The 12,650-nt window shown below is 45.7% G+C and overlaps 1 protein-coding gene across 5 annotated transcripts in view; it reads right to left on the reverse strand.

Moving 5' to 3' along the window:
* Positions 1-566: 566 nt before the first annotated feature.
* Positions 567-12,650, reverse strand: part of LOC117741133 (peripheral plasma membrane protein CASK-like) — a 31,760-nt gene continuing 19,676 nt past the window's right edge. For 3 of the 5 annotated variants that reach the window (XM_034547929.1, XM_034547938.1, XM_034547963.1), the window contains 18 exons: positions 12,540-12,639; positions 9,632-9,753; positions 9,346-9,423; positions 8,740-8,820; positions 7,312-7,500; positions 6,915-6,993; positions 6,663-6,748; positions 6,397-6,465; positions 6,250-6,318; positions 5,805-5,840; positions 5,287-5,325; positions 4,590-4,786; positions 4,392-4,507; positions 3,307-3,387; positions 2,796-2,876; positions 2,480-2,682; positions 2,299-2,382; positions 567-1,400 (listed from right to left, as the gene is read on the reverse strand). In XM_034547929.1, the coding sequence (XP_034403820.1) occupies positions 1,224-1,400; positions 2,299-2,382; positions 2,480-2,682; positions 2,796-2,876; positions 3,307-3,387; positions 4,392-4,507; positions 4,590-4,786; positions 5,287-5,325; positions 5,805-5,840; positions 6,250-6,318; positions 6,397-6,465; positions 6,663-6,748; positions 6,915-6,993; positions 7,312-7,500; positions 8,740-8,820; positions 9,346-9,423; positions 9,632-9,753; positions 12,540-12,639 (1,887 nt within the window). In that variant the 3' untranslated portion in view covers positions 567-1,223. The remainder of the gene's footprint in view (positions 1,401-2,298; positions 2,383-2,479; positions 2,683-2,795; positions 2,877-3,306; positions 3,388-4,391; positions 4,508-4,589; positions 4,787-5,286; positions 5,326-5,804; positions 5,841-6,249; positions 6,319-6,396; positions 6,466-6,662; positions 6,749-6,914; positions 6,994-7,311; positions 7,501-8,739; positions 8,821-9,345; positions 9,424-9,631; positions 9,754-12,539; positions 12,640-12,650) is intronic. The other 2 variants (XM_034547955.1, XM_034547947.1) reach the window with 1 other exon arrangement.

The raw sequence follows: 12,650 nt of genomic DNA on the forward strand, positions 1-12,650 counted from the left end.
TTTAAGACGACAGTTAACAGTTCCAAAATGGCGGCTCCGGATTCCGACACGAGGCCACTCCCCTTTCCACAGATATTCCTATGAACACTACATTTTTAAACAAGCATGGCTCACTATTTGAGTGGGGGGGGGGGGGGGGGGGGGCGAAGAAGATAAAATGGTGGCGGTCGTGCCCGGCAGACACCAGGGGTGTGCATAGGTGTTACCGACTTCTTCCCCGAGGCTCTGATAAGGCAGGTCACCCTTTTATTTTGGTCTCTCGTCCAGTTGAGAACCCACGGTTCGTTGGGGAACGCTTCTCCATCGCCACCGACCACAGATTAAGAGTTTCATGTGGGGGGGGGGGGGGGGGAGATGAAATAGAAGCCGGGAAGTGGCCACAGATGCAGAACGTCCCATTTTTTGTGCCAACGGAGGTGTAAACAGAGACCGTCGGAGGCGTGGAGGGGGGGAAGCGTGGTGATCGGCTACGGCAACACACGGAGAGACAGCGTGGAGGAGGCGGGGCCACTCCTTCAACAGACTGACAGGCACAGAGGGCCAGTGAAATAAATTAAAAAGGGAGGGGGGGGGGGGGGGGGGAAGAAACTGCCCAGTTACCTGTGCTTTCTGGTTCACTCAAACTTCCTAGCTGAGGGAGTTGCTTGTCGCCACTGTAGCAGCTTCTAATGTGCTTTAAAGTTTCGGCATGTCGCGTCACAGGGGCCGAGGAGACTAGGGGGTGTCGGGAGAGAAGGACACAAGATTACCACAAGGAGTGCCTTTTTAAAAAATAAAAAAGGGTCGAGACACACAGGCACCCACGTAAGACTGCTTAATGGTCATGCTCGCTATTGCCTTTCCAATATTACCACCCATCCGTCGATTACAAAAGAAAAAGTACAAAATATCTACCACACTGCCCCTCTGCTCCCCACCCTTCAACTAGGACAGAACCGTATTCACTTAGTTGTTTTTTTTAATCATTTATATATATATATTTATATATATGTATATATGTACACAACCATATGCCTTTGAGGCTGTTGAGATAAAGGGGGGCGGGGGCAGGATGAGGTCTGTCGTGAGTCATTAGTTTCTCCATTTTCCCTCATATCTACAGAAATGTGTGATTCGGAGGGGGGGAAGTGACTCGAGGGGGGGTGGGGGCGTGTGGGGGACTTGACCCAAGTTTAGCATCGTTCGGGGGCGATGAGACGGGTGGCGATGAGCCGGGTGGCGCGTCAGTAGACCCAGGAGACGGGGACCCACTGGGAGGTGGTGGACACCAGGTCTACGGCCTCCTCCAGCAGCCGGATGGTGTCGTCGATCTCGTTGTTGATGATGGTCTGGTCAAAGTAGTGGGCGTAGGTCCCCTGCAGCATCTCGGATTCCTTTTGGAGCCGCTGGAGAGAGTCATCCTGAGGGTGTGATGAGAAGGGAGGGGGGGGGGGGTTAGTGACTGTGCTCCATTTGTGGTCTAGTTCAAACATGAATTCACAAGAATTAATAAGATTTCTGGTCGAGTGTTTTTACATCGTGGGGGCGGAGTTTAAATAACTTGTCAAGGTCAACATTTTATTTTAAGTTAATCGGCTGCTGCTGATTGTAATGTCATTTTGGAGTCTACAATATAAACTAAATGCTTGACACACAAGTTACATTAATACATATTGAAAAATTAATAACATGAAATTTAATTAAAAATAATTAAATTCATCCCTCTATTACTGGTGATGGAGCGGATCTTGTTTAATACACCAGCGCACGCCTGAAGTTTATGGAAAAACAACTGCACTCTAAATGACATTGATCAGACAACAATTTATAAAAATAAATACAATTATTTGGCAAAATCGTACATGATACAGGGAGGAGAGGAAAAATGGAAATTGAGAGGTCGGGTTGGTCCGGAGGATACAAAGATGCACCAGTGAGGAAATACACATAATTAAGAGGATTATTAGAGGATTTAGAGGAATAAAAGTGTACAGACTGGAGCTACACAAACACACCTTTCTACAGGAAGTCACACCACTGAACCAGTACTCACAGGCAGTTTCTTGCACCACTTTGGTATCTCGAGTGCAAACGAAAAAATCGGCACAACAAAGAGAATACAAAACATGCTTATAGCAAAAAGGCAAACAAAATAAATAAAGGGATGACAGGAACGGAAATCCAGGCGATTGACACGCAGTGTGCAGGTTTGGAAGGTTAAATAACTCAGAATTAAGGTGCACTGAATGTTAGAGAGTACGTAATGAAGTAAACGTGAACAAGAGTGGGAGAGGAAGTTGGCGAGTATTTGGGAAGTACCTCAGTCATGCCTGGGGTGACAGTGGGAGCTGCGACGAAGACAACGAAGGGGGCAAAGTCCGCTGTCCTGAGGATCTTTAGCGCCTGATGAGAGAGAGAGAGAGAGACAGTTTTTAGATTCTTTGCACGCATTGATCGGCTGTGTGCAGCTGCAGGCCCCGAGACCAGGTCCTGGTGTCACCTGCGGTTCCACGTCCAGGATGGACACCATGCCCTGTATGTGGATCTGCCTGATGGTCTCCAGCCTGGTTCCGTACATGGCGTCCTCGTGGCTGCCGTACTCCAGGTAGTCGTTGTTGCTGATGTCCTGCATCATCTGGTCGTGAGACACAAAGTAGTAGTTCTTTCCGTTCTCCTCGTCCTTCTTCGGAGGCCGAGTCGTGTCTGAGAGAGAGAGAGAGAGAGAGCGAGAGGATAAAAGTTTGGGTTTGCTGTTCACCTAAAAAATAAAAATCATGTCTGACCACTTGTAAGTGTGTGTGTGTGTGTCTCCTTACGAGGGATGGGGTAGGCGAAGAGGTCAGGGTGTTTGGTAATAAGCGTGTTCTTGATGTGCCTCCGTCCGACTCCATGTGCACCTGAATGAAAGGAAGCCGCAGAAAGCACTGAATTCAAATACAGGGTTGCCATGAGAGACGACTTTCTATGACATTTCTATGGCGCACTATGACTGTGCGAGATTTTTTTAATTGCATGCTCATGACATTTATATAGCATTACTTTTTAATGACCTTTTTAGGCGATTCTTTGACTTTTTAATGGAATTATTTGTAATTTTACGACATACTATAGTATGGCTTTTTATGACTTATTGCATACTTTTTGATGACATTTCAATGTCATACTATTCCATAATCATTTTTATGGATTTTTCTACATTATGACTTTTATGGCATTTTCATTTCATTACTTTAAAAAAAAAAAAAAAATGTTATTATGATATATTGCATGAACTGCCTATAATTAAGCTTCTTTCTTTCTCTACACAAATACAAATTGTTGACTTACCGAGCAACACCAGTGTTTTCCTTTTGAACGATGGCACTCGGACCACCTCCTCATACGTCACCAGGTCTAGTTGGTCGAACACTGCAGAGCAGAAACGTTACTTTAGCAACATGAACAATAATCAATAACTCTGTAGGTGAACTGAGAAGTGGCTAAAATACATTCAGGCACCAGTTTATTAGGTAGATGTAGGTAAACCGGTCCAATACAACGGATCTTCCTACATGAAGGCTAAAGTGTTGCTTCAACTTATTTTTTGTTTGGAGGCATTTTTCCAATTATTGGTATAAATAGGGTGGACAAAATATTAGAAACACCTCTCAGTATAACAGAATACTCTTCTACTGCACTAATGCAGTCTGGATGTACCTCATAAACTGGCGACTGTACATGTGTGAATACAAACATCAGTATAAAATAAATATATAACAATCAAATCTAATGGCGAGTCATAAGAGGACACAAGCAATGCTAATAAGATTAACATCAATTCCAATGTTTTGTCGCCGTGGTTTAAATCAAACGTGGAACAAGATGTTTTTTTTTATTTTCATATTTAGGGTAGTTATGCCATAATGTGCACCGAGCAGACCTGATGAGGGTCAAATACCTCGAGAGAGTTTTAAAAGTCTCATGTCCTCTTTGCTAAAAGCTACCCGAACAAAGCAGCCGTCATTCAAAAGTCACAGAGACGTTTGGAGGAGGACGAGGCAGAAAAGGAGGAGGAAGAAAGACACAGAGGCCGGACGCCGGCTGTCTGGAGTTACTTACATGCAGCCATGTCATTGGGTAAGAGACAGCATGAAATATGGACAGAGGGTTGGAGCGGAAAGGGTTAATACAAAAAGACACCATAAAAGACAAATTGAACAACAACAAAAAAAAACACCATAACAAAACTCGTAAACATCAAAATGCTGTTAATTGCAACGCTGTTAGTTACTGAAACGTTTGGTAAAATCGAGACGGCAGCAGGAGAGGTCGGTCAGAGGGGAAACGCTACGGACATCAGTTACACATACTGGACCCCACAAGTGTACTTTAACGTATTGCTCTAAAACAAAATGTTTAGCTGCACGGCTTACCTGCGTTGTGCTTGGCCAGGTACTTGTCTTTGTACTGTTTCTTCTTCTTGCCAAACCAGGTACAGCTGGCCTGCTGCTCCTGTTTGGTCTTCTCCATCGCGATACACGCCACGCGCCTGGACAGAGCACAAGGATGCCTGCGTGACTTTACACGAGCGGAGGAAGAGGACGGAGGAAGCTGCGGGGGGTTCCACTCACCACTCCTGCAGCTCGGGGGAGGGGATGAGGCCCGCCGTGCCGTTCTTGGTGTTCTCCAGCTTGCCCTGCCACCAGTTGTGGTCGTCCTTGGAGATGATCTGAATGATGTCGCCCACCTGGAAGCCAATGCCGGCCTCCTTACACGGGATGAGGTCGTCCTTCGTCGGGTCGTACTCGAACTGAGCGCGGACGTAGATCTGGAAGGGGGCGGGACAAAACTACACGCGTCAGGCGTCGTCGGCAAAGTGGCGACGGACGGCAGCGTGGCGATCACAGGTGGACAGATGGGAGAGAATATGATTGGCCAAGCTGCCCATACGAGGAGGAGGAGACCGGCTGCGAGGGTTGTTAGAAATGCTGCGCCGACGCTCGCCATTAAAAAGGATTTTTTAACAAAAGACAGGAAGAGGAAAGATCAAGAGCTTGTCAGCCGAAGCAGGAAAGGGCACAAACATTTAGATAAATGAAAAGCAAGACGAGAATGATCCAACGGCCTACGGATTCTTCAACGCACATACATCCACATGTTCTGTTGCCCTTCATGTCCACTCACGAACATGATATGAAGACTGAGCCTTGACGGCTTGCATGGGGTCTAGACACCACTATGATGAGGAACCGAGCTTTGCGATGGGGGTGGGGGGGTGGGAGGAGCTGGGATCTACTTCTACGAAGAGTCCACTTAGAGACGTCTTACCTTGATGGACAATTTGTCCTTGATGGCGGGTCTTGAGATCTAAGGGGTTGAGAGCATCACACACACACACACATATATCATGCAGTAGAAAATGTTGAGGGGCATAAACAAAGGAGGTGTGATGAGGGACCCACAACTGGATGCAGTATCTTGTATATATATATACACACACACACACACATACATACATGTCTGAGCCTAATAAAAGGTATGAAAAACAAAAATGGCAGAAATCAAATGAGAAATGCATTTTTTTTTAAAAAGAAAAAAAAGAGTGAAATAATCAATCTTCTAATCAACTGTGGAGGAAACCTTTCCAATGTTCGAGCGAGGCCAAAGCAGAGTAGAGGCCCGACACTGGAGAGCAAAACTCAATAAAGGTCTTGAAAACAGATGCGATGGCTTTCAGTGCATACATGCCGATTCGGACTCGTCGAGATGTGTTAGTTTGTCGTATCTGTAGCGGGTTGTAAAGCAAAGAGGGGAGCGCCCTCGTGTACAGGATGAGCCAATCTCACCTGGCGGCCTTTGGGCTGGATCGTCGCTGGCAGGTCCTGGTTAACAACATAGAAGTTATGTGTCAGTGTTGGATTTTACACTAAAGGAAACATCATACAAACAATTAAGACAAAATCAGCTAGTTACCAGTTAGCAAGCAAACAACACTGATCCTAGCCCAGATTTAAATCCAACATGCGGTGCTTTGATGGTCTGAACTTGACACCTCACACACACACACACACACACACACACTATAAAACCATTAAATTACTTGAGTTTTGTGTGTGTCGTCACTGTGTTAGAACTTAAATCAAAATAACAAATGAAAACAGACCATATTTAATGTATTCTCTCTGGTATTTTCTTTTCATGAGCCTGCTGCTAGTTATGTGAGTGTGAGTGTGTGTGTGTGTGTGTGTGTGTGTGTGAGTGTGTGCGTGTAGAGGAGAAGCAGAGACGTACCAGGATGGAGCTGGTGACGCTGGCGTGGCCGTTTGCAGGCGACTGTCGGGACACATCTGGTGACTCTTTCTGCAACAGAAAACCACTAAATTAAAAATCACATATCCCTTTAGAATATGCAAGTGTGTGTGTTTCAGGGTTCCCTACCTCACAAGACATGGACTGGGACCGGTAACTGGGCACAATCTTGAAGGTGATGCTGCCCCTCATCTCCCTCTGTGCGGACAAGGGGACAAACACCGTTACCACATTGGTCCACACGGCAACATCTCTTGGTGCAAATGCAAATCGGACGTCACGTGACACAAACGCACGTCAGACGCTGAACAGAAACACACGCGGAGAACGCGCTTTTGTTAAACGCTGCCTGCAAAGTCCAGATGTGTGTATAAAATCCGATCCGCGCGACTCACCAGCATCCGTTGGAGCTGTTCTACCGTCTGATTGGCAACGCTGATGCCATTAATCTCCCGGATCTCATCTCCTACATGCAGAGTACCTGAAGCGGAGAAATAAGGATTTAATAAAAAGGCGACAAATGAGGCTCTGTGGTGTTGAAACGGCAGCGCTTCACAGAGCAGAAGCCAGAGGGAAAAAAAACCCCTGAGGGGTTGTGGAGACGCCTCCGGGGGAGAACAACTTGCATTTCATTGTCATTTCAATACCTTGTCGGTGAATCATTCCACCGTGCATGATGCGAGCCACAATGCAGTGGTTCAGTTCGTTCATTTTCAGAGTAATGCCCTAGAACACACAGGGTCAGAGGTGTAAGCGATCACAGATCATAACATCTACAGTATAGTCAGATTGTAGCCTGCTGAGCCGGGGTGTCAACTGCACCCTAATGCATCGTTATGGTAATTACTCAAGATGTGTTGCCATGATAAACCAGCAATTAGTCTATATGTGACAAGACAGAAATCCACTTGAGAAACGCTATGCTCACATTTTGTATGCATTTAGTTCCTTGACTGTGTGACATGTGTCGACCCAATGGTAACTCAGTTTAAATTCATCCACGTGTGAAATTCAGTGCCGTGTGCAACGTGTGCGTCTACACACCATGGGCTCATCCGTGTTCTTCTGAAACTGGACCAGGCGAACCCTGGTGACGTTCTCCAGGTCCATGTCTCCGTTAGTGCTGTCCGGGGACTCTCCGTTCAGGTAAGGGGAAGTGGGCGGGGGGGTCACCCTCAGCGCGTCGTCGCTGTAGACCTCGTGGGCCACCACGTCGTGGGTCTGCAGCAGAGCCTGGAGGGAGCACGGACGGCCATGAATATGGACAGTGTGTGTGTGTACATAGCTGTTGTCGGTGGCAGAAAACACAGAGCCAGAAGAAGGTACATGTGGTTGTACACACAGCATCATTAATATGTATTTGAGTGGAAAGAGTGTGGCTTCCACTTATGCTCTTTGGCCACGAATCATGTTACTGACAATGTGTTTTTGGCTAAACACATTTTACTCGCTGCGCGGCCAAATGATCACATCTGCTCGTGTTCTCATGGAGAGACCAAACAGCTGGCGCTAAAGGCTTTTGACTTATGGTGAACATTAGTGTGGCTGAGAAGGACAATTGTTTAAAAGCTGCATCAACAGTGGATTACCAACAAGTGTTTGACATTGAATGCATACTAAGTTGACAACAAGAAACAAAGCACGGACACTTGACAGGAAAAGGTTTGGAAAGAATGCATCGGTTCCTCCCATGTGCTGCCATGCTAAAGCCCTTCAGCCCGTTCAGCCATCACCACTGTTAAATGTCTGTGGCAGGCCGGAGAGCAAGACAGGCTAATTGGATTGAACCAAACCTAAAGGCGCGACTGTGACAGCTCCAGTAAGTGTCACAGACTGAATCAGCAGAGGGTGACGCCTCTTGCTTCTAACTGGGCTAAACAAACGGCGAGGCCCTCCTACTTTTAGCTGCAGAGTAGTTTTTTCGGAAGTGACGTGTCGTCAAAAGAACACAACTTTCCACTGAAATTATAAATCATAAACTGCAGCCACTAAAACAAGCTACGCTCCTTCCGGGATGGCGATGACAGACGAGACAAAAGTTGTACCTTTTACACGAAATCCACCACTGATTTTCTTCTGCCTCTGTTTTTTTTTTTTTTTTTACTTTCCATGTACGAACAATAATATCCTCCCAAATTGTTTCAGCGAAGAGACCGATCTGACGTCGCCTTCAGCGCAGAACCTTCTGTAGATCCACGCCGAAGCTCCTTGGTGCTCCCCGCCACTCTAATGCTTCCCCCTCTGTTCCCCCCTCCATGTGTCGGTCCCTCGCCAAGCTCAGGTGCTAAGCAGCTTTGGGGCCGAGGGAGTTATGTGGATTGTGGATGGAACTCTTCTTCTTCAGACACAGTAGGTTATAATCTCACTCACCAAATAAGCATGCACTATGGTGCACGGGCCAAAAAATAAATAAATAAAAACCTGTCAAAGCAATGACAATGTGTAAGTTGCTGTGTGTGTGTAATATCCCACCATGAAGTGTGGCTGTGTGAGGATCCTCCTGAGCTCCTTGGCCTCCATGTTCTCCGGGTAACAGGAGAGGGTTTCCAGTACCTGGTGGAGGAAATGAAGATGAGGAGAAAGGTGTGTGAATATTAAGAATGCTCAAAATGTACAAGACAGGATCTAATTATGGTCATCGTGTAGATTATTTGCTTTGCCTAGAAAGCTTTCCTTAATATTTTGTACAAGCATCTTAACCTGTTAATTGTTCAATACTAGAACAAGCGTTTGTGAGTGTTTGTTTTCATCTTGAAAAGCGACATGGTGTCGGGATCTGTCGCCATCTAGAGGCGTAGCTGCAGATTACAACCAACTGATTTCACATCAAGGTGTCCCACAACTACGGTGGCAGTCTTTGGCTCGTCTGTCATGGCCTCCTGCGGAAAGCATGGTGGTGCAACATGGCAGACTCCATCAAGAGGACCCGCTCCGTACGTAGATACGAGGGGATCATTATAAGCTTCAGTTGATTCTTAAGTCTCAGGTGATGAAAACATAGGTATGAATATCTTATTCCGTCCCACAAAGTGCCACACAATGGTCCTTTAAATCAGTGAACAGAGCAGAGTCCCTCACCTCTTTGGCTCTCTGCACTCCGTCACTCGGAGGGTTTCTGATCTGAGGGGACGACCTGGTGTTGATTTTGTCATAAAGCTGAAAAGACAATAACAAAACATGTAAAAACAATTTGACCTCAAAAGATAAAAACACAAAAAAAAACAATACCAAGTTCCCTTGAGAGTAAGTAGGAGGGTACATGTTGGACAAACACTGTGTGCAGCCGCCTCTTGACTTGCGGTGACACCTACTGGGTGCTTTTGGTATCGCAGAGGAAGAGGTCCTGATGGTGTGGCTTACTCACATCTAACAGGGTGTGGAGGTGCTGGTCCTGGAAGACACTGTGAAGAAAGTCCATGTCTTTCTCGCTGCAGTCCGTCAATGCGTGAATCTCCTCTAGACTGTCCAAAACCTGTGAAACTGCCCCTGCGCACACACACACACACACACACACACACACACGCAGATAAGTTATACACACACACACACACAAATATAAAGCGAATATTCCGGAACACCAAGCAATCCCTACAAACATTCAACACTACGCAAAATGCAAACACGACACACACACTCATCCACAAACAGGCAACAAAAAAAAACACAAAAAAAACAAGAGAAACAACAAAAACAAAAACAAAATAAGACGACAAGCAATAGATAAAACACAACAAGAAAACACGTGAAACACAAACAGACACTCCGAACGGTTTAACCCCAAAGTACCTGCTGCAACGCCCACACATGCAGCAAAACCAGAGAAACAGCGGTACACGGCATCAATACAGCATCAGAGGAAAGTCACTTCAAAAAGTCAGTGTGGGTGATGGGTTAGGAGCGGTACGCCCAAGAAAAATGCAGAATATTAATGTGTAAAAAGTGCAAAAGGTATGCGGAGGAAAATGTAGAAAAAGAATTAGAATACGATTTCTTTCCCACACAAATTAAACTGTATGAATCTTCAAATAAATGCGCGGCCTACATATTAAATAAGCTCCTCTGTGATAAAGAGAGAAGAGGGGACATGTTTCGATGCATTTGATGAGTGGCATGAAAGATGATTTTACACCGCATAAGAATGACCAAATGAGTTAATCATATTTTTACGTTAGTGCATCCCGCAAACTTTCTGAGCACTCAAGAGTATGTGTCATTTAGAGAACTCCAGAGCGACATCACGGATGAAAAATGAACATTAAATCACATTTACAAACATGTACGACGCCGGGCTAATGATGAGGGGAAGAAAGTGAACCGGCAGAGGAGAAAACCCAATTTAACTCGTTACTAGCTTTGGGAAAACCTTGTTATAGGTCTGTTTACATGCAACATATTACTCCAATTCAGGAAACTAATTTCCTATAATTGCTTTTTTCAGCCTTGTACAGATCAATCACTGCTGGTGTATCACTAGAGGCTTATTAAATACACATTAGACTCATTGGAAGACACAAATAGTGTACTTAAATGACTTCCCCTCTGAAAAAAAAGAGTTCTCTCTGAAGAATTGAGTCATAATTCAATAAGATCTGACCGCGTAAGAAACACCCAATAGTGAACATTCCCCGTGTGGTCGGCTGGCTTTTATTACTTTTCACCTTTTGGTTATTATTATTTCCCCATCGCAACCTTTATTCTCATATAATACGCACTGAGCAGAAGGCAGGGAAGGTGTGTTGTCTTCTTCCCCTTTGAGTTCCGTGTTCCCACATTATACATCTTGAAAACCTTGAAACATACCGACACCCGCTCCCACGCTCTATGGCTATTACTCAGCAAATGGCCAAAACAGAACTTTCAGACAATTCACTGAAAAGGCTGCAGCCTTCAAACGTCGAGGAGACGTACGACGCGCTGCCCTGACAACAGCCTTCAATCATCAGTTAACCCCTCAGCGTCCCTCTTGCAGATACACAGGAAACCGGATTATGATGGAAACCTTTGCATTTGGCTTTGTGCCTCCAATTTGTCGTCAAGATGCATTTATAATAGCATAATTTAAATAATAAATACGCATGTAAACAGAGGGTCATCTTTACACAAAGAATTTTGGATTAACAGCACACTCAAACTATATTGGGTTTTCTAAAAGACAATAGGAGACATGGGGGAAACCATTTGAGGATTAGGACCCCACAACAATTAACACTAGACAAAAGATGCAGCAAAACAAAAGAAGAAAGAAAGCGAGTGATGATGTCATGGTAGCACACGGTCTATGGGTGGGGCGGGGGATACGTACTTTCAGCAGCTAGCAGTCCTAGAGACAGCACAGCAGAAAAACAACACCAAAGACAGAGAGGGTGAGATTAGAGGAGGTGTTCTGCAACTGCGGACGCAGAGTTTAAACCGCACACAATGACAGAAAAAGAAGAAGGAAGACAAAAAGGCAGACAAAAGAGTCAGCGGGCGGAGTGAGGATGGGTGAGGGCAGGTCGGTCATAAAAAGGGAGGCAGAGGGGAAAGAGAGGAAAGAGGGGGGGGGGGGGGGATTATTCCTGCAAAATGCAGCCAAATCTAGGAATAATCTGCCAAACTGCTGCAAGCATCTACACAACGTCTATATGAACGGCAGCATGTCTGGAGGTCTGCAATGGCAAAAGAATAAACCAGACACCAGGACGCATGACTGCTGCAGACTGCCAGCCTCAGTAAGAAAGGACATATCAACAAAAAAAAAAAAAGGTAGATCTGGCTGCACATGTGAAGAGTTTAGCTCATTGCATTGATTCAGGGGCCGATGATGCATTACGCCGCTCGTATGCGATAGTTTCTGACGGCGACACAAGTGGTTTATGTATGCTGATAACTGCTGCAGTCTTCTCATCATGGGGGGTGGTGGGGGGGAAGTGAGAGTCCGCGACTGAGACAGGGAAGTGGGGCCGTTGGGAAACATCTGTCTCCATTTGAACAGAGGAAGTTCTACACAGACAGCTGGAGACCACATTACAGCTGGAAGAGAAACCACGAGAACAGAAACTGGGCTAGAAAAGTTAATTTGTTCCGTGGTGCAAATTCATGTTTCATCTTTGACCTTACATGAGACAGTGGATGTAAATATGTCGGGAGACCAAACTCTTTCTTTGTATTGTCCTTTTGGTTGCATTATCTTTAACTCATTGACGCTGCTCCTTCCTGCACAATCCAGCTCAATCCCTCTCGGTATAAACACGTTTCCCCACACCCGGATAGTGGTCTGCTGTGTGATTTACCTGAGGAGGTGGGGTCATCTGAGAAGTCATGGAGCTCCTCTGGGGGGTCGCCATAGTACGAGTTAAACTTATGGCTGGAAACAGCTGCCAGCACTGCACCCTGGGATGCAG

The sequence above is a fragment of the Cyclopterus lumpus genome, chromosome 2 (assembly GCF_009769545.1).
Source record: "Cyclopterus lumpus isolate fCycLum1 chromosome 2, fCycLum1.pri, whole genome shotgun sequence".
Taxonomy (NCBI): domain Eukaryota; kingdom Metazoa; phylum Chordata; class Actinopteri; order Perciformes; family Cyclopteridae; genus Cyclopterus; species Cyclopterus lumpus.